Here is an 18,898-nt window from a genome sequence, read left to right as displayed (position 1 = left end):
TAGTAATTTAATTTAATTACTGTCTTCTATAGACCACCACAATAAAATAATCTGTATCACCACCAAGAGCAAGCCAGAAGAAACCCCATAAGGTAGAAAACCTGCATGAGAGGTTTTGGATTCATGTCATATTAAGAAAATTCCTCCCCAAGATGAGCTGCAGAGGCCCCTGGTAAACACATGAAACCAAAGAAACAAAACTGCTCATAAAATTAAGGTGTGATCCACTTAACAACAGGACGGTCAAGTGGCATGAAGAAAACTCAAGGCTGCAAATTACTTCTTCTTCTCATGCTAACTGGTTACTCTTCCAAGAATTTTCCCTACCAGTTTGTTTGGAAGATGCAATGTATTTCCACTGCAAAAGTAATTTATGAAGAAGAAAAAGGGTAAGCCACCAACTGAAAGAAAACATTTATTGAATCAAAGTCAATACTTTCCTTTTAATATCTACAAGCCAACACTGAACTGACTTTATTCAAGAATGAACAAAATGTACAAAAAAAGTATGTCTGTTATAAAAATATGTCAAATTTTCTTTTTCTGGCTAGTGAGCTGAAGACATTTTGACAAAGGCGAGATAGTTTCAGCTAGCAGATTTCAGCTGCAGTTAGCGATGACAAAGCTGAGATCATTTCGCAGTCACAGCAGGTTTAAGACTCACTGACAAGGCGGCCCGGGAACGCTGACCCCTTGCAAAGCGGAGAGCCCACGGCCGCGGTGCTGCCGCGCGGCGGCCGCCGTGGCCGCGTCCCGACCCGCTGCCGTCGCCGCGAGCGAGGACGCCCCGACGCAGCCGCGACCGCCCGGCCGGGGCCCCGCGCCCGGCGCGGCCGCCGCAGCCGCCGCGCGCTGCTGCCAGCAGCGGGACGGGAGCGGGGCGCGCGTGCACGCCTCGTGGGAAAGGGAGGAAAACTGGGTAACTGCGGCAGCGTGAAATCAGGAAATCAGGAGAGCGAGCCATATACGACATCAATCTATATTTATGAACATGTGTGCATGTATAGAAATGAAACCGATTAAGAACAGTTAAGATCATCCTAGATATCTGCTAGGATGACCTTTTTATAATCCCCATCATTAAAACTTAATCAGGATTCAAACCATTGGCTTGTTTCAAACCACCAGGAAGGAAGAAGAGGGAAAAAAAAAAAAAGGGAAAACAAAAGGACCATTTACAGAGATCATCTGAAAACAGTGCAATATTAAATACAATTTTCACAACATGTGAAAGAGAAACATGCTTTGGAACCTGAGCAAAAGGCTTTTTACCGACTTGGTAAAAAGTCACCCTGTATGTTGTTTTCGCTGGCATCTGCTCTGCCAGATTAGTTTGTTGCTCTTAGCAACTTCCATGGCCCCGAAATATTTAGTACACAGAAACTGCCAACTACTTAGGGAGGTCTACTAAACTTTAGCTAATATTGCAGGCAGTTTGACATGCTGCTACTGGGAATGACCGTACAGCCTAAAAATTAAAAAAACTGTAAAAGGAAAAAGAAGCAGCCAAACATGATGCTTTTCTTTCTTTCTTTTTTTTTTTTTTTTAAATAGACTAAAGCGCTTCCACAACACTTAGATACGGTACTATACTGGTTTACAGTCTCGAGGTCAGCTCTTTCAAAATAAATATATTGAACATTTACAACAACTGCCTTATGAATGAATGCAAGCTCTCTCTTTATTATTTCAAGACCAGTCGGATAAAAACTAAAATAAAGACATAACTCTGAAGCAGCTAAGTTACAAGTCCTCTTTCAGAGACAGGCATGACTTGGTGCCACAGCTAAATTTTTCACCAGCAACAGTATCATCAGTCTGCAGCAAGCAATTTTTTTTCTGGCACCAAAGGGGCCACCATACAAAGCAACTTCACAAAGCATGCGGTCATCTACTCTGCTGATTTTGTAGGAAACATCATTTGTGCTTGCAGGTCCCAGACCTTTCAAAGATGTGTATGAACAATGCGAGATTAAAAATATTAATGGAAACTCACTCAATTCTAAGTTACTTGGGCAGGGAAAGAGATTTAGAGAGTAATGAGCAACTGAATGATGTGCATTAGTATTTGTGAGAGGGGTGAGGGAAGCTACAGTTGATGCTTTAATTTGCCTTAAATCAAAATGTAAAAAAAAAAAAAGAGAGAGAAAAAGCTAAAAACAATCCTAAACAGCTCTATGTCCATAGTGCTGGTAGAGGCCAATGTGTACATGCCACTGAAAGGCACGGAAGGACCAATCTGAGAAATGGCATCACCAGAGCAGGAGAGCAACTTTTCACTGGAGTAATCACAACAGGCGAACGACGAGCCATCACTTCTCTCTTGTCAGGAGCACAGAAAGCAGTCACCAAGGCAAAGAGGGGACACAGGAAAGAAGAAACAGGAACTCACATAAACCTGTAACACGGAAAACACGTGTCAGCCGCGCTCGGAGCGCCTCGACGCCCCCGCTTCTCCCTGGAAGCGCGTTTCCAAACGGGGCGCTGCAGGAACGCCGCTGCGCACAGGGATCTCACCCCGGCCTTCCTCACCGCCCTGCCGGGGCCGAGCCCGACACTTACCGGGACGGTCTCCCCAGGGTTATCCCGCCTTCGTGTCCACCAGCTGCATCTGGACGCCCGCAGACATGCCGCCGCCGTAGCCGCCCTTGGACTGCATTTGGTTCTGGATGGAGCTCACCTGCGGGAGACACGAGAGGCGGCTCAGGAGGCCGCCCGCGCTTGGCCCTGCGCCGCTTCCCGGCGCTCCCCGTCCAAGCTCTCCGCGGGAGCAGCGGGGGCTGGCGCTGGTGCAGAGGGTTTCCCTCTCTCCCGAAGAAAACCGGCTGATTCAGGCTTTCACTGCGCTGCTTCATTACTCAAGGAAATTAATCAGATCTCTCGCTGGCTTCCAGCTCTGCTCCATCTGACAAGCTGTAATTCACTTGGCTGTACGGGAACCGTTCTTTGCTAAGTGCCATCAAGCAGTGAAGTTAACATCACCACCAAGTTAAAAATACAGCAGACAATGTCGGAAGCGTCTGGATAGTATCTGCACAGTGCGGCTAATTTTGGAACACATGAAACAAAAGGGCTTTCCACATCAGAAAGCTGCCTCTGGCATGGGGAAGTTTGCTTGGGGGCTGTTTGTTTGTCTACTTTTCCTCAGAATAAAAGAATAAACTTTTTTCCTTAATTGATACTAGTTCTTTAATCCGCAGCAGATTTATTTTTTAAACCATACTCAACCTATCAACTTCTCTAGAAATAATTTATTTGAAGTTATTTCTAGACTGGTGCAAGCAAATGCACAAAGAGCAGCCCCCTGCTACCACCCACACCACTCTGGCTTTCATTGCCTTTTTTTCAGTGAAAAGGAAGAGAGAACACGGTTTTCTTTTGTGCTTGTGCTGCATGAATCAAAATAATCATCATCCCGTGCCTGCGGGAAGATAGCTCTGATGTGAAAGGTTTGGGTTTTCTTCTTCTATTTACACCCAAGCGCGCACATAACACGCACGCAATGAGCATGAAGTAACCCATGCATTTAAAGGTGCAGCTGCCCAAATCACCTGCAGCAAGAAACCAATGTCTGCAAGGCCCTGCTCAAAATACCTCCCAGGCAGCTCTTTCATATGCCTCAGAGACCGCCCCAAAATGTTCCCCCAAAAAGCTACACTAAAACAGGGGTGGAGCTTTGTCTCTGAGTGTCTTGCATGGTCTTTTCCCCTGAATGCGAAGACAAAACCCGTGACACTGTTCTAAGCAGCCCTCCACAGGGAAGCAGCCTCCCTCCCTGCCTCAGATAAACCAGGACCGCTCCTTCCTGCATGCCCAGACCCCAACTGGAGTGAAAAGGTCCTGTTTAAGGGCCTTTGCCTTTGGGAGCAGACGGGGGCCTCTCCATGCCTGTTCACGGCACTCGGAAAAGCCACCTTCTAGCTCGGTGCTTTGCTCAAGCCGCGCAGCTGGGGGTAAAACAAGGTGGCTCCCAAAGCAAAACAAACCCTCTCGTGAAATCAAGCATTTTTCGGTAGCAATCTTGTGTCCATCTATCTCATTAACAAAAAGCTAGTGCAGAGGACAGAGGCTGGACAGCAGACACAGAGCAAGTCTAATTCTCATGCTGACCAGGTGGCACTCCCAAAGCATCCTCCTTGGAGGCAATCTGAACTAGCAGCACAAAGAAGCACCATTTCTCCTCCTTCCAAGACAGCAATGCCTTCTGACGATACATAATGACACACAACGTCTGTGCTCTTCCCTGCCTGGCATCGAATTTAGATACTCTACAGACGCAATAATCCTGGATGGGGAGAAGGGTTGCACCAATTAAAGATCACACAATCTGTTGTGCTGGGGAGCCATCTCATTAATTCCTTTCTTTACCATTTTTCCCCTCCCTGTTAGGATTAGAAAATAGCACAGATGGTCCTCGAGGAAGAAAACAAAAGAAAACTAAAAGCTGCAATACATGAAATTGAAGGAGAGACTGCGGTGTATGAAGCAGAAATATAAAGCAAGAAACTTCAGCAGGGAACACAAAGGTAAAAAGGAGGTAGGTGCAGGGAAGGAGAAGGGAACCGCGCACAAGGGCTCCTACTGTTTAATTTCACCTTTGACAAAGAAGCAAGGGTCTCTGTGGGGAATGAATGCAAACAAAAAGCACAATATTTCAGTAGTCTGAAAACTACTGCAATTGAAAGTATGAGGATGCATAAAGAACAATGCTGATGAAAAGACACAGAGCAGACACTGAATAAAGAACTCCATTTATAGAGAGGAAAAAGCTAACAAAATTCCAGGTGGTTCGCCCGAGGTTTTTAGAAGGCAGAAGGTACAAACTGGTGGATGTCCACACTATGAAGAAAGTTAAGTAGAAGAATAACACATGGAGATTACACTGGTCTTGGATGCGACACTGTAAAGGATGAACAAGCAAGAAGGATGAAGTATTCCCACATTATGTTACTAAGGAAGAGGCAGAAAAATAAACACCAGGAAAAGGATTTACGCTTCTGAAAAGAGAGGCATTTTCCATAAAAATTATTCTGATATGAGGCCAGAAAAATCACCTTGGCCATTGATCCAGCACATTAACATGGAAGGATAAGAGGGGAGGGGAAAGAGGAGGGGAGGGGAAAGAGGGGAGGGGAAAGAGGGGAAGAGATGTAGCCAGGTGTGAGTATTCAAAATGAAAGAATGAAGTCCACATGGGCAGGATCCAGTGAGCGGGACTTTGTGCATGGCAAGGGGGTCCAAGGCCGCGCGTCTGCCTGCGCCCTTGTGACGGATGTGCTCCTCCCCCAGCTCATCCTGACTTCTCACACGTAGCCCTGTTCAGGTGTTAACTACCACATTATCTGATCCTGGTAGTTGCCTCCCTGATTTCTTCCCCCACCCAGACATTAACCATCAACAACAGTCCTGATGGCCCTATCCTGATGGAGAGATAAGGCTAACTGTGAGTACATCAGCCAACAGTCATTTCTGAATTGAAAGAATGACTATCAGTCAGTCTTCTTATCCTATAAATACGGGGACAGCCCAAGAGCCCATGGAGCTCTCCTTGCTTGGCAGCGGCTGCACGCTGGGATCTCCCCTTGAGCAGGGACGCCTCTCAAGGATACTCCTCGAGCTTAAGAGATCCTTCCCACTACAGATTTGTGGTAGGTGACTATAGTGCGCCTTTCTCTTTTTGAATTTGTAAACTTTACTTTGTCACTGTGCACAAATCCCTTAGTCATAAACCGTTGACCAGGTCTGGGACTAGGACTGGATCCAGCCCCACCCAGACTCCTCTCACAAGGAGCTTGGAAAGCAAGGGGGTCCAATCTGAACATCGTGACCCAACGGGAGGGCGTCCTTGGTAATTCCGTGTGTATCTTGAACCTCCATGCAGTAACTAATAAGTGACCTTGCCATAGAATCTCGTGAAACCATTGTCATTACCAATAAAACCTATTCCTATCTCTTTCCCACGAGTGAAGTGCATTGTGTCACTCACGCCCACCACCACTCGTTCTGTGACAGCTCCCCACGCTTCAGACCTCCTGGGAGGCAGCAAAGCGGTGACAGAGGGAAAGGTTCTCACAAGACGGGCGCAAACAGCTAAAAAAAACATCCCCAAACCAAGAACAGCATGCATTTTCTAACTCTATTCTCTAAGATTCTCTAACTCCAGGATTGCTCACATCATTTTATACCTCATTTTAAATACTGATACAATGTGGCATTAATAGATAATGAACTTTAATTGAATTTTAACCAGCTGAATCTGTGTTTGCCTACTGTAACTTGCTTACAGATGCTTTAGTACAGATAACTTCTCTTTAGAGGAAAAAGAAAGAAAAAAAATCTTTTGGTTGTGTCGTTAAATTTACAAGGCCTTGCCCTTTCCCAGTAGCTATTGAGTTATTACAAAAGTTTTTCCTAATCTCAGTAAGCCGTAAAATTGAATTAGCTTCTAGGCAGCTGTAAGTGACTTAACTTGCCTACAGTACGACAGGCTGACTTTTTCTTTACAGTTCTGCTTGTTGTTCAGCTGCCTCCAACATAAGTCCATCTTTACCAAAATTTACCATCTCCAAACCATTGCTTTTCCATTAAAGGAGACTGTTAAGATCAGGTGCCTTTTTTTTTCTTATAATCTATACACCGCCCTTTTCTTAGGTCACATAGTCATAAAACGAATCTGACCTTGAAAACAGATTGACATTTCACAGAAAACACCAAGCAGTAGAAAAGCAGTGTGTGCTCACAAGCTCCCTTTCCTGTATTAGCTGCTGTTTTTCACTTGCAAAGATATAAAACATACACAGCTCATATCACCTACAGGAAGCCACAAAGCCCTGCCCGTGACTTGCTCTGGAAATAGTTCACATCTCAAGTAGGGTTAACAGAGTATAGAAAACCTCAATAGGGACAAAAAAAATATTTGTAAGAACCGTGAACTAGGAAAAGATAGAAACTTTTAAATTAACTACACTAAAAAATCATAAGATACTTTAAAGAGATGTGTGTTTTTAAAGTATTCCAATATATTTCAAAATATATTGCTTTAGTTCAAAAATGCAGCATTATTTTTTTTACACTAGTCTACTAATGTCTACTAATGCCTACTTTATAGAGCAAATACTACTAAATACAAGATTTTTTTTAATGATATTCTACAATCTTGAATGCAAGTGGTTAACGTTTGGACTTAAGAACTTAGGACAGGTTGTTCTTAAGCATATAAGAAATGGTTATAAGCTCAGACTAGTTACTCCAGGCACAGCCTTCATGGGAAACATTCCCGGATCCTGTCTATGATGAAATATTCTTGGTCCGCTCACACCTACCGAATTCATCCCGCTGAACAGGTCTCCCGATCCTACGTGAGCTGTGTGCACAAAGTTTGTTGGCTCTCCGATCATGCTTCGGTCAATCCGCCGTCGTCTTTTCTGCAGGGTGAACAGAGGAACATTTGAAAATAAAAATTAATAGGCATCCTAAATATAAGACATAACTAATAAACACTATGATATTTTGTACACCATAGAGTACTTTCATAGAAGTGAAAACCAGAGTCCAATCTTTCACGCAAACTGTGACATTAATTGTACTGTACTTTTAGTTTTTTTTACTTGCAGGTTCGGCAGCAGACCTTTAGGCCAGCACTGAGATTACTTCTAATGTTTAGGCCAACCCAATATCCATAAATAGCCTTAGTACATCCCACCAGATATTAAGCAATATCTGCAATTTCATGCAATAAATTCAGTATTTAAACATCACGTGGTAAATCAAATTTGAGGGTACTTATTTGAAACAAGAATCAGAGAATGCGAGCTGAGCATACGAAACCACTAACTTAGAGAATTTGTGTCACCTTGCTGTGACACCGAGGGGTCTTATCACCTTCTGGAGATGCCCTTTGCTGATGTGCAGAACATTCCTCTGCATTTCGGCAGATTTAGTCCCAGGCGTATTCCCCCTGGAGCCTGTCTGTGCAGAAACCTTGCACCCTGCACGGTACAGCTCTGCACGTGCGAGCTGCAGCGGGTACAGCGTGCTATTAGGGCAGCATGTCCCAAAGGTCCTGCGATTCCTGCGCATTACGTCTCTCGGCAAGAATAACTCAGCCTCAGTCTTCCCAGAGCCACAACTTCCATTTGTATTAATGCAATGTAATAGCTGGCAAACGAGAAACGAGACGCAGTAAGGACTTCCCCTAATAAAAGCTGCCTCTAGCTGAACGTTGTGTCTCGAGGAGCAAGAGGGAAGAAACTCTGTCCTCAACTCCTCGGCCAGCACCTTGTGCCTACGGGGGCAGCGCGCAGCAAGGCAGGCTGGAAGCAGACACAGCACAACAGCTCAACGGCCGCTCAAGCTCCGTGGGGAGCTTCCCATCGTGCTGACACTGCTAGGCCTCATCTTTAGAGATCTCCCCCTTGCTGAGATCTTGGCACCACCCAGGCTCGAACACGAAGATAGGTGTCTGGTGTGCAGACTCACTGCTCCTGAAACGCAGCTGCAGATGAATCTTCACGAACCAGAGCCCTCAGCTATGGGAATGAATCGCAGTCCTAGTCAGCAAGCAAGAGAAAAAGAACACTTTTAGTCCTTTCCTTTAGACCTTTTCCTTACTGCTAAAGCCCGTTTCAGCAGGCTTCAGTACGTTCCTGCATGGGTATTTAACAGCCAAAGGCAGGGAAAGGGACAGCAAAACCGGCCACCTATAGACACAGCCAAACCAAACGACCTGACTCCACCAATAATATTGGTAAATTCTCCACCAGATTGACAAGGTAAACCAAATCCATCCAAAAGCCATTTTCATGTGGTGTGAAGGCTTTCAAGGAGGAAATGTTTATGGAAGCAAACCTAGATGTCTCCGAACAAGAAAGAATTAATATATACTTCATGAAAAGATATAAACAGCTAAAACAGAATCTATTACTGCATTCCATACATCAACATTTCAACATGAAAGTCAAACTCATATATATATATGTATACAGCAATCTTTCTTAAGTTATGCATGACACAAGCTAGTAAACAAGACAAGACTAAACTGAGGGATGAGATCTTTATGCTTACATTGGTTTGAGAACTGCTCATCTGAAGCGTTTGGGATACACAATGCGCCCATTTGCAAGGAGTACTTTAAATGCAGTTTCTGTATTTACGCAACACAACACTGTGAAACTGACTGTCTGCGTCAGAGTCCTTGTCCTATAACAGGGCAAGAATCTCTAGAGTCCCTTGCCATGGGAGCACACAATTCCATCAAAACGCTTTCATAACTGTCTTGATTGTGTTGAAATTTTGTTTATATTGTATTTTTGAGAATAACAGAAAGTCAGAGTCATTTGTGTAATCTAAATAATAAAGCCCTGGATTGTTGCTTTTAATAGTTTTGAGATAGTTTTAGGGTTGTGATTCAGTCAAAAACCATGTGCTATCTCAAAATCTGTCCCTCTTAAACCTTTGACTTAAACCTTTCTTTGGGCAACTCAACCTCTTTTCCTTCTGAACTTGTTGCCAAGAACACGGGCATGTGGTTAACAGCACTGAAGTGCTGCTTTCCATGAAAGCCTAGAAATGATTCTCTTCTAACCACCAGCTGCTGAACCCATAGCCGCTAGTTAAAATGAACCCCTTCCCTTATCTTTACCAAGTTTCTTTACCAAAGCTATTATCCAGCTATGCCTTGGCACGTGCCCACTGATGGCCTGAAGGAACAGGGCTAAATTTAATGCTCTGCTTAATCAAGACCCCCAGCAGTTCAGGATAAAAGCAAATAGAGTGCTTTTTTTTTTTTTTTTTTTTGTGCTGCAGGAACCCTTAGTTGGCATTTACATTACGTTACTAGGTTGGCTCAGGAGCACGCTCTTGAAGCGACGTGCCTGCCCCCGTTCCCCATGCCTCGGTTTGAAGGGCAGGGTACCTGCACTCGTGGGGCGCCTGGGCTGCGTCTCTCACAGGGGAGGCTGAAGCGGCGACGCTCGCGGCGGCTGCTGCGCTCCCTGCGCCAGGGCACAGGCCGCAGGAGCAGAGAAACCCAAAATGCATCTAACACGCATGCTGGCTCCTTGATACCGGCTGTTTGTTCCACAAAACTGCTCTGATTAGGATGTGCTGCCCTTTTTTTTTTTTTTTTTTCCAAATGAAAATAGACCTATCCAGAGAGCTAGTAAGATTCACTAGGTTGGGTGACTTGATATGGCAAGCACTGTAAAAAGCCACCTGTTTTAGGAGAATGTAACACAGGAGAGAAGAGTCGGGAAGGATGCTGAGGAAGGTTAAAACGTTTAGAAGACATCACAAACATCATTTTTGCTAGGATTTAAATCCAGACTTCTCTTATTATTTTCAGAGGTCCTGCACCTGTAAGAATACCTGTGCTACCATTATTCTATAAATGGTAAGAACTAACACACGGATTGATTCCTCAATAAATTTCATTTATTTAACCTGAAAGGAGCACAGAAGCAGCATATTCATCTTCCATTTTAGAAGAAACTAATAGCCCAGTTATGCTCTTTTCCCCTCAATATTTCATGTATGCTATTCTGTGCCTGCTCCTAATGCAAGCCATGCACCCAAGCTGATAAAGTCTTCAAGCTCCCAGAAGCACCCAAACTCTTCCGGAAACCAAAATCAATTCCAGACAGCTTTCATCTGTTCCCAACCTCCATTTGGAAGCATATCCATAAATAATTAACCTTAGAATATAAATACCATTAATCAGTTATGATAACAAGGTCTATAAAGTTGTGAGCTACACAACTTCCCATGTATATATGATGCTAGCAAAAAGGACTTAACATGCATACAACTGAGTATTTATATCATCTGAAGGCTTGTTTTAAAGTAAGGGACGTGCTTCTGGCAAGAACTCTGCTAAGTCCTAACACCGACAACCACGACAAAATCCTCATATCCTGTATCTGTGTTTTGTGTGGATCTTCGCTTGGGAGGGAGGAAAAATAATAATCATCTTATGACTAACTAACTTGTTGAAAGTCTGTAATCTTTCCTGCTATGGAATCATGGAGGATGAACATAAAAGAATATTTCATCACCTCACTCAGTTTGTTCTCTTCACAAACTCTAAAGAACTGGGATTCCAAGGGTCACACCAGCTCATCTTCATCCCACAAAAAGAATAAGCCATCCGCAATCAGCAGCACAGGGGAGGGAAGCCTGTGAGATGAAGTGTTGGATGGGACGGAAGCACCCTGAGCTTTGCACACACTCCAGGGTGTATTTCATTCCAGTTGCCATAGTGAAGCAGGGAGGAACCGGTGTCGCTTCTATTCTTAAGCTCTGAATGATCCTTTGCACCCACACAGACGGGTGTCTCTTTTGAAGTTTAAGATCAGGATTCAGAAAGCCACCAAGATTTGCATTGCCTGGAAATTATTTTTAACCCTGCAAGGTTTTGAAACTTTTGATAAGATTAAAAAAAAAAAAAATCTAGTTATACCATTTACCCAGTCTACCGGTTAGCAGAATTACAAGCATTTTATCAAAAAGTATCTTTCATAATTTAAAATGTTCTTACCCTTAAAAACTCAAAATGGAAATCTGTTTCTTTAAACGAATAATTGCCACTGATAGTTCCAAATCAAAGCTTCTTAAAAACAAACAAGCCCCCAAAACTTTTAATTTTTTGTTTGCAGATGGTCTTTCTGATCATCTCAAAATTTTGTACAGAGGTTGGGCTGCACTTCTCTAAGTTTAAACCTTCGCACAGTGGTAGCCACAATGCTCAGCTGGCCACCTTCACCTACCTGCCTGCATTTACCTGCAAGAAAAGTAAAGTTTCTGAATCTTCTCCTTTGAAATCTCTCCAGGTCTCAAACACATAACAGAAAATTTGAATGATGTCACTGAAACATTAGTAGCCTAAAAAAAAAAGTATTTTTCTGGAAGTTTTTAAAAGGAGAAGTAAAAAGCGAAGTCAAATGCAGGGAAAAGCATACAAAGATATCACCAGAAGTCACTGCGAGTATTAACCTATGTACCCAGTGGTTCAAAAGCAGCGAAACCTCCAAGTTAAAACCTCTGGCATGATATATGCAATCTGTTCCTCCAGCTTTAACTGCACCAGCTGAGCTGGCAGGAAAGCATGCCCTGCTTAATCTGCACCAGGTTTTGGACGATATCACCCAAATCCCAGTGTGACTGCAGCACAATGATGGACACTGCTTCAAAGCGCCCGCTCGCTCGCTCCACAAGCCGACGGCACCTTCAGGGGCAGAAGCCTCAGTGTGAGCCCTGCCAGGCCCCTGCCAGCTCTCAGGGCAAGGCGGTGGTGCGGGTACGATCAGGGACTGATCTCTAGGCATAAAGTGACACACACTAGAAACAGAAGGGATTCAAAGAGCATAAGTTATTCCCATACTGCAAGCGAGCATGGCTTCTCTATTAAAATTCCTCCACATGACACTTCTTCCCTGCCACCTACCATTTCATCATATCTCTACTTCAGACACAAGAAAAAGCTGCCAACTCTCCCTGCAGTGCCCTGAGGTTGTCAGCCTATGGGTTGTCTCAGATTTTTGTACGCGACTGCAGTAACTTCAAGCAAACTGCAAGAAAAGCAGCAGAAGCGCCACACAAGTCTGCCAAAGGGAAGGAACAGGCCATCTCTGCACTAACAACAAATCAGTGTCAGGGACAGACCGGAGCTGCACCGTGAGTAAGAAACAACAGGCTTCAAGTCACAAGTATTGAAGGTTAATTTAAAAAAATAATGACCAAAACTAATGCAAGTAACATGGTTTTGCTGCTTTTTTTATATGGGAGAGTATTTTTGATTCACATAAACAAGGTTAAAACTTACTTGCCAACTACTACGTTTGTAACATTTACCAAAACCTTACAATTGTGGGATTTTTCCTTGATTGTGCTTTCATATACATGTGGCTTTGGCACACATATATACTGCGCAGCCAGGCATTCTTCCTTAATTTAATATTCATCTCTGTTTGGAAGAAGAGTAGGATACAGCAAACCAAGGTGGAAAGCAAATTACATGCTGATGTGATCTAGTCTGCTCCAGTACACCAGGTTTCCAGCCTGAACCAAATCAAGATGAAGAGATCCATAAATAAAATCATAAATACATACATTATGTACAATGATGATACATCTTCGTTTTTTTGACAGTTCTTTCTTTGCCTTCCTATCTAATTACCCGGAGAAGAGGAACTCTGGCCGATCCTTGTCATAATTTCTGCTTCCTCTGCAAGATTATCCCTATTATTCTTTATGACAATCTGTTATTTTGGCTTCCCTGTTAAGAAATTTCAATACAAAACTTAAAAGTTTCCCACAAAGGCAGACATGCAGAAAAGCAAAATGAAAAAAAAAAAAAAAAAAGGAAGACATTTATTGAGGCATAATCCCTGTGCTTTACAACCTTCCTTTCTGAATAAAAGGACGAGAAACATCTATTGTATTTTAACATTAAGCAGCTTCCATATATAATCAGGTAAAAAACGCTCACGCTTTGGCACCTAATCCGAAGCACAGTAAAAAGTCAGCATCCCGAAATTCATCTTCCAGTCTATCTGCCTCTGCTTTAATACCTGGTAAACCTATTTTTAAAAAGTTATTCAGTCCTGGAAGGGAATGCAGACCACGGAAACCAAGGTATCCCCCTATCACGTCTTAGATTTGGGCAACCCAACGGTGTGAAGCTTATGCAGGTCACATTCACCTGGCAGGACTGACTGCTTCGAGCCAGTTGTGCTCACCAGCCTCAGCAGCTTCGCCAAGACACACACACAAAAAAGAGTAAGAAAAGTAGATTTTCTATTTTCTTAAATGACTGTTCTTACAAAACAGGTTTATCATCACTCTCGGCAAGAGCAGCTCAGGAACGTGCAATTCCTCTTTGAAGTCTGGTCCAAGGCTTAATAAATTTATTAGCTCTCTCCCCTCTGGGAAGCCAGTCCCCGTGAACAGAGACACGGATGCATCAGCACGATGCTGCACAGGGCAGCTTCCCAGGATGGCCATGCACACTCTTCACCACCAAAAAAACTCCCCCTGCACAAACCAGCCGGGGGGATGCCCATGGAATCAGAGCCACTAGAAAGCTGCAGGTTTTGAAACCACCTCCAAAACAGGAGGGTCAGTTTTCCAGACTGCTCAGCTGCTGCTGTACCAGTCAGCGTAAGGACTTCCTTCAACACTGTGAGCAGCCATTTACTCTACAGCACTTTGCAAGTCTGTCTTTTAAAGTAAAGCACAGTAATTTGAACATAATGAATCTTAATAAATTGGATTCTTAACCACATATTCTAATCCTTTGCCATGCTACGTTTTAGAGATATAACTCATCTTCCACATAAAACAAAAAAATTACCCATGATCCTCAAAAAATATCCCCTTACAACCGCTACAACTGCCACTCTCCCGGGAGGCAGGAGAAATGCAAACAACAGATATGCTCCTGTTTGCATTGCAGCTGGCTAGTGCGTTTGCTTTCAGGGTGAGGAGCTGCTCTGCTCATGGACCCAGCAGCCTGGGCTATCAGAGCAGCGATAGGCAACTGCAGGCAGTTTGCTAAGCTCTTTTTTTTGAAATAGGAACTACCAGATTGAGGGGGCAGCTTCCGAGCTACTGCATTTTTCTTTGACCTTCCCTCACATATAGCTCTCAAAAGCAACATTTGCTGGTGTTGAAGATTTCTGTGGTCATCCCTTCCAGTGTTAGGTTACGTCAACCAAAGGCAAAAACCAACCTGTGCTAATCTGTTATTTACTTTCTGGGATCTTCCACACCAATCAAGATATGTATTTCACAGCTTCTCCTCAAAGATAAGGCCAGCTATTAAAGCTTTCAGTGATACACGTCCCTGCTGAATCACAGCTGTTTGCTAGCTGTGTATTCAGACCTCAGGTGAAACTTCAAAAGCAGCCTTAGCTGAAGATAAATCTGACTAAGATGTCAAAGTAAGAAAAGACAAGATAGTCAGGCATTTGAAGAGGGAGAATTCATACTCCCTTAGAAGAGAAACCAGAAGTGGAAAATAAACGCTCGCCCTTGATTTTCCTCCTCTTTGATCCTTCCTGCCTTTCTTATCTGCTCTCGGGAGAAAACTCTAGCAGTGAAAGCAAAGGAGACTCTGTGTGGGCCACGCACATGATCCTACACACGTTACTTCGCGGGAAGGGTTAGGCACCTGCTTGCAAGAGGGAGCATTGCATCGCCCCGTGTCCTCCCACACACAAGCTGCTCTGCTCCCAAAAAAGCCTCTGACGTGGCCAGGGTGGCCGTTTCCACCAGCACGTCCCCCTGTGCTGTGCATCCACCTCTGCAGAGGGCCACGGGCCCAACGCCGTGTGCGGCACCGGCTCCTGTCCAACGTCCCGCGGCACCTCCAGCCAATCCCACAGGGAGGAATCCGCAGGGCCACGGGCTCCCCGTGTTCGTCTGTCGGGCACTGCACCTTTAGGATGCATCTCTCCACGCTTTCTCCCTGAAAAGGAATGCTAGAAATCTGTGCTTTTATTCATACACATATACAAGATGTTAAACATAGACACACGGATTTTAAAATATTGATAAATATTAAAGGGACACTACCCACTGTAATGTTACATTTCCAACAACCAGGCAGTAGCATACATTCAGAATTTTAACATATAACTTGGCTTTTCAGCCACAAAGGAAGGGTGATGTTAACTATATTGAATTGCCAGTGATCACTTTATCCCCAGTGCAGCAATGAAGAACTAGCATATTCACGTCCAAACACTCAAGATATCTCAAGAGGCCCCTACCATACACAAGCAGCACATAAAGAAGTACGATTAAGATAATACAAAAGATAAAATACCATCCTTTCCTCCAAATCACCGTATTTCTGTGATAAGCTTACTCCAAAACAGTAAAGGCTGGGAGTTAAAGTCCAACACAGTGATGTGACTGCAAAACACCGAAAAGCCACTACCTTTCCTAAAAGTGACTTTTCCAAGTCACTTACAATGGCATTTTCTAGCAGACTGCCTTAAAGTCTTGACTGAACGGAGTACTTTGCTGCAGATCCTACTAAATATAGTTTCATAAGAACAGAGGAAAGAGGAAATCAGGACAGGTTTTTGTGCCAGTTCTTTTGCAACAGAATTGAGTAGGCCAGCAGCACATTTAGCTATCGTCAAGTTTTATGCAGATCCAAGGTGCAGACTGGTCTAGCTTGAGAAAAGTAAGGAAATGAAGACAGAGTATTAAAAAGAGCTTAAGGCAGTTACAAATACTCTCAGAATCCAATAAATCGAGTATCAAACACACACTGGATTTAGTCTTTAGGCAACACCATTTTGCATTTACTGATTGACAAGTGACAGGAAGCACATCTGACAGCCTGCTGGAGTCACAGGAAAAGGAATCAGCAGGTCTGTTTGTATTTTTACAAAGACATAAGACAGAGAAATAAAACCTTAAAATGGCAAAAAAGCCTATTTCATTGGCTCTTTCGGACAAATTGTAAGTACAACTTTTCAGCAAATTAATCTATTTTGTAAATAAAGAACTTGTGTTGCATTGTGCGTGGCTGTTATGTCCAACAGCCCCTTTGTTTTTCGCAAATTCAGCACATCCCCACCTTCTCTGCTCTTCTCAAGTGTGTGCTTTTTGATCTGTTTACACAATATTCCATTATATTAGGATGGTGTTAGTCATCACATGACAAAACTGGCAATTGTAGCCTATGTTTTCTAAATAAACAGGAAGGTTTGCCAGATGAGGTCAAGTGACTAAGAGACAATAGGTCTTTTAAGAAATGGGTTTAGCTCACACATTAAATGAACTTGTTCAATTCTTGAGGCTTAACTCAGCTTTAAGACATGTAATAAATGAGACCCAATCTCTTGGTATAGCTGATATCTACCATCTTTTTCAAGATGTGCATTAGTACAATTTTAAGGCGATGTTTATAACTTGATTTGGCAAATACACATTTCTGGCACTAACTTGATTTTCTTTCCAACGGTAACAGCTCATTACTGTTTTTTTTAGTCCATTTAACACAGCTAAAAAGAGCACCACATAGTCACCTAAAATAATAATACTGTTTTTTTTTGCTATTGCAACCGTACTGCTCCATGTGTTTAGGCAAACTACGCAGTCCTGACTGCACAGGTAGCTCAGCTGCATCACACCCGGCCGTCGATACAAGCAGGTCTGTGAGACCAGCTTGCGATCACTCCGCAGCAGTCATCATTCAAGATATCATCGTTCTATACAGTCGCTGAATAGCATCTAATGCCGAAGATGTTACTTGGAAGAAATGCATTGCATCAGCTTGGACAGCCCTTGCTTTTGCAGCTTTCAGAGTAGCTTTTCACAACTTGGGCACCAGTGAGGGATAACAACTCTGGAGCACCAGAAATATAGAGAGAGGGTGGAAGAGGTGGGTTTGTGCAGCTTGGAGAAAAAGGACACATCTGGATGTGGTCTCAGCAGGGTGTTTGACCTCCTGAGAGAAACAAAACTTCTGCTTTCGTGGAGATGTTAGGATCAGCATAGGCTAGGGTCAGAAGCAACAGCCTCACACTGCAACACAGAAAATTCAGATTAACCTAAAAAAATCATTATGAAGGTTATCAGACACCGACACAACCGCTCAAAGAAACTGTCGAGCCTCTAGCCTTGGAAATAACCTATCGATCGGATGGAGATAACCACCTACTGAAAGTGATCTTGAACAACCTGCTATTGCTGGCCCTACCTTGGTAGGGGTGTTTCGCTAGATGGCATCCAGGTCTCTTCTACCCTCTTGAGTCTCTGATTTAGGATGGTGGCAAGGAGGAAAAATACGGAGAGGGTTAGCACTGACACTGCAAGGACACGGATGTGGTGTTCAAAGTCAAAATAATAATAATAATAATAAAAAAGACAGAATAAACAAATAATGCAGAGATATCCCAATACAAACTTTCTGCAAGTATTTAGTACTCCCTCCAAAACAATTAATTCCAAAAATCCTGACAGTGACATGCTGAGAACTGTATCATGTTCGTTTCGCTCTCTTTTTACTCGCTGACCTTTTCTGAGAGGAACACAGGAAATATTTCAGAGGTCAGCCGGCACGGTGAGAGCCACGGCTCTCGAGAGGAAACGTGTCAGGACTTACAACATGAAACCCCTCATATCCAAATGAATGTCACCCCCCCCAACTAAAACACAAACAAAACCTTCAGGTGTCCTTAAATATGTGGCGCATTGAAGTTCTTTTGCTAAGAAGTTATATATTATGCTTGCAAATCCTGTAAAATGGCTTCCCAGAGCTAACTGGATAGCTGAAACAGGTTTCCTATATATGTGCACACGTGTGCACACGGGAGGTTTGCTTCCATTAGATGTAGACTAGCCTTCTGTAATCCCATATGTGTATGTATGCACACCCTGCTCTGCACAATACAATCTAAATCAGAAATATGTCCACACACCAAACTCCACCACAGACAAGAGGAACACAAGCAGAAATAAAGTAAAAAATTGCTTCCAAACAGGATATCAGTAATAGGCACTGCCTGACACATGTGCAATCCTAATACAAAAGCAATCAATTAGTAAGTCCAGCACCTCCTCGGGAACGGCTCGTTAAAACATCTGCCTCTGAGGGTAACAGCTCTAAACCATTCAGATAAGCTCTGCCGAGCAGCTGTTTAATCCTGCACATTGTGATTCACCCTTGACTATGCCAACAAGTAAGGGCACACGTGAATTCCCTAGCCGGCAGGAGATGCATCCTCTGGGGCTACGGAGCTGGTATTTGTCCGTGGCGGAATCGTGGGGTGGAAGCTCTGGTGCTTGTGCTGCAGGCAAAAACAAAGCCACAGCACTTAATAACAACATCCTGAAGAGTCAACATTCACAGACACGCTCACCAGTGTAAAACCCTTTGTGCTTG

General features: G+C 43.6%; 1 protein-coding gene across 1 annotated transcript in view; it reads right to left on the bottom strand.

The window, feature by feature from the left end:
• Nucleotides 1-965: 965 nt before the first annotated feature.
• The window catches only part of CDC42SE2 (CDC42 small effector 2), a 32,645-nt gene continuing 14,712 nt past the window's right edge, over nt 966-18,898 (bottom strand). The window contains exons 2-4 of the mRNA XM_088532674.1: nt 7,323-7,424; nt 2,563-2,680; nt 966-2,398 (exon numbers count right to left, since the gene is read on the bottom strand). Of these exons, the coding sequence (XP_088388800.1) occupies nt 2,582-2,680; nt 7,323-7,424 (201 nt within the window). The 3' untranslated portion in view covers nt 966-2,398; nt 2,563-2,581. The remainder of the gene's footprint in view (nt 2,399-2,562; nt 2,681-7,322; nt 7,425-18,898) is intronic.

The sequence above is a fragment of the Tinamus guttatus genome, unplaced genomic scaffold (assembly GCF_059628265.1).
Source record: "Tinamus guttatus ecotype Peru unplaced genomic scaffold, ASM5962826v1 Tinamus_guttatus_pri_ptg000464l, whole genome shotgun sequence".
NCBI lineage: Eukaryota > Metazoa > Chordata > Aves > Tinamiformes > Tinamidae > Tinamus > Tinamus guttatus.
This window is presented reverse-complemented; position numbering and strand designations above follow the sequence as displayed.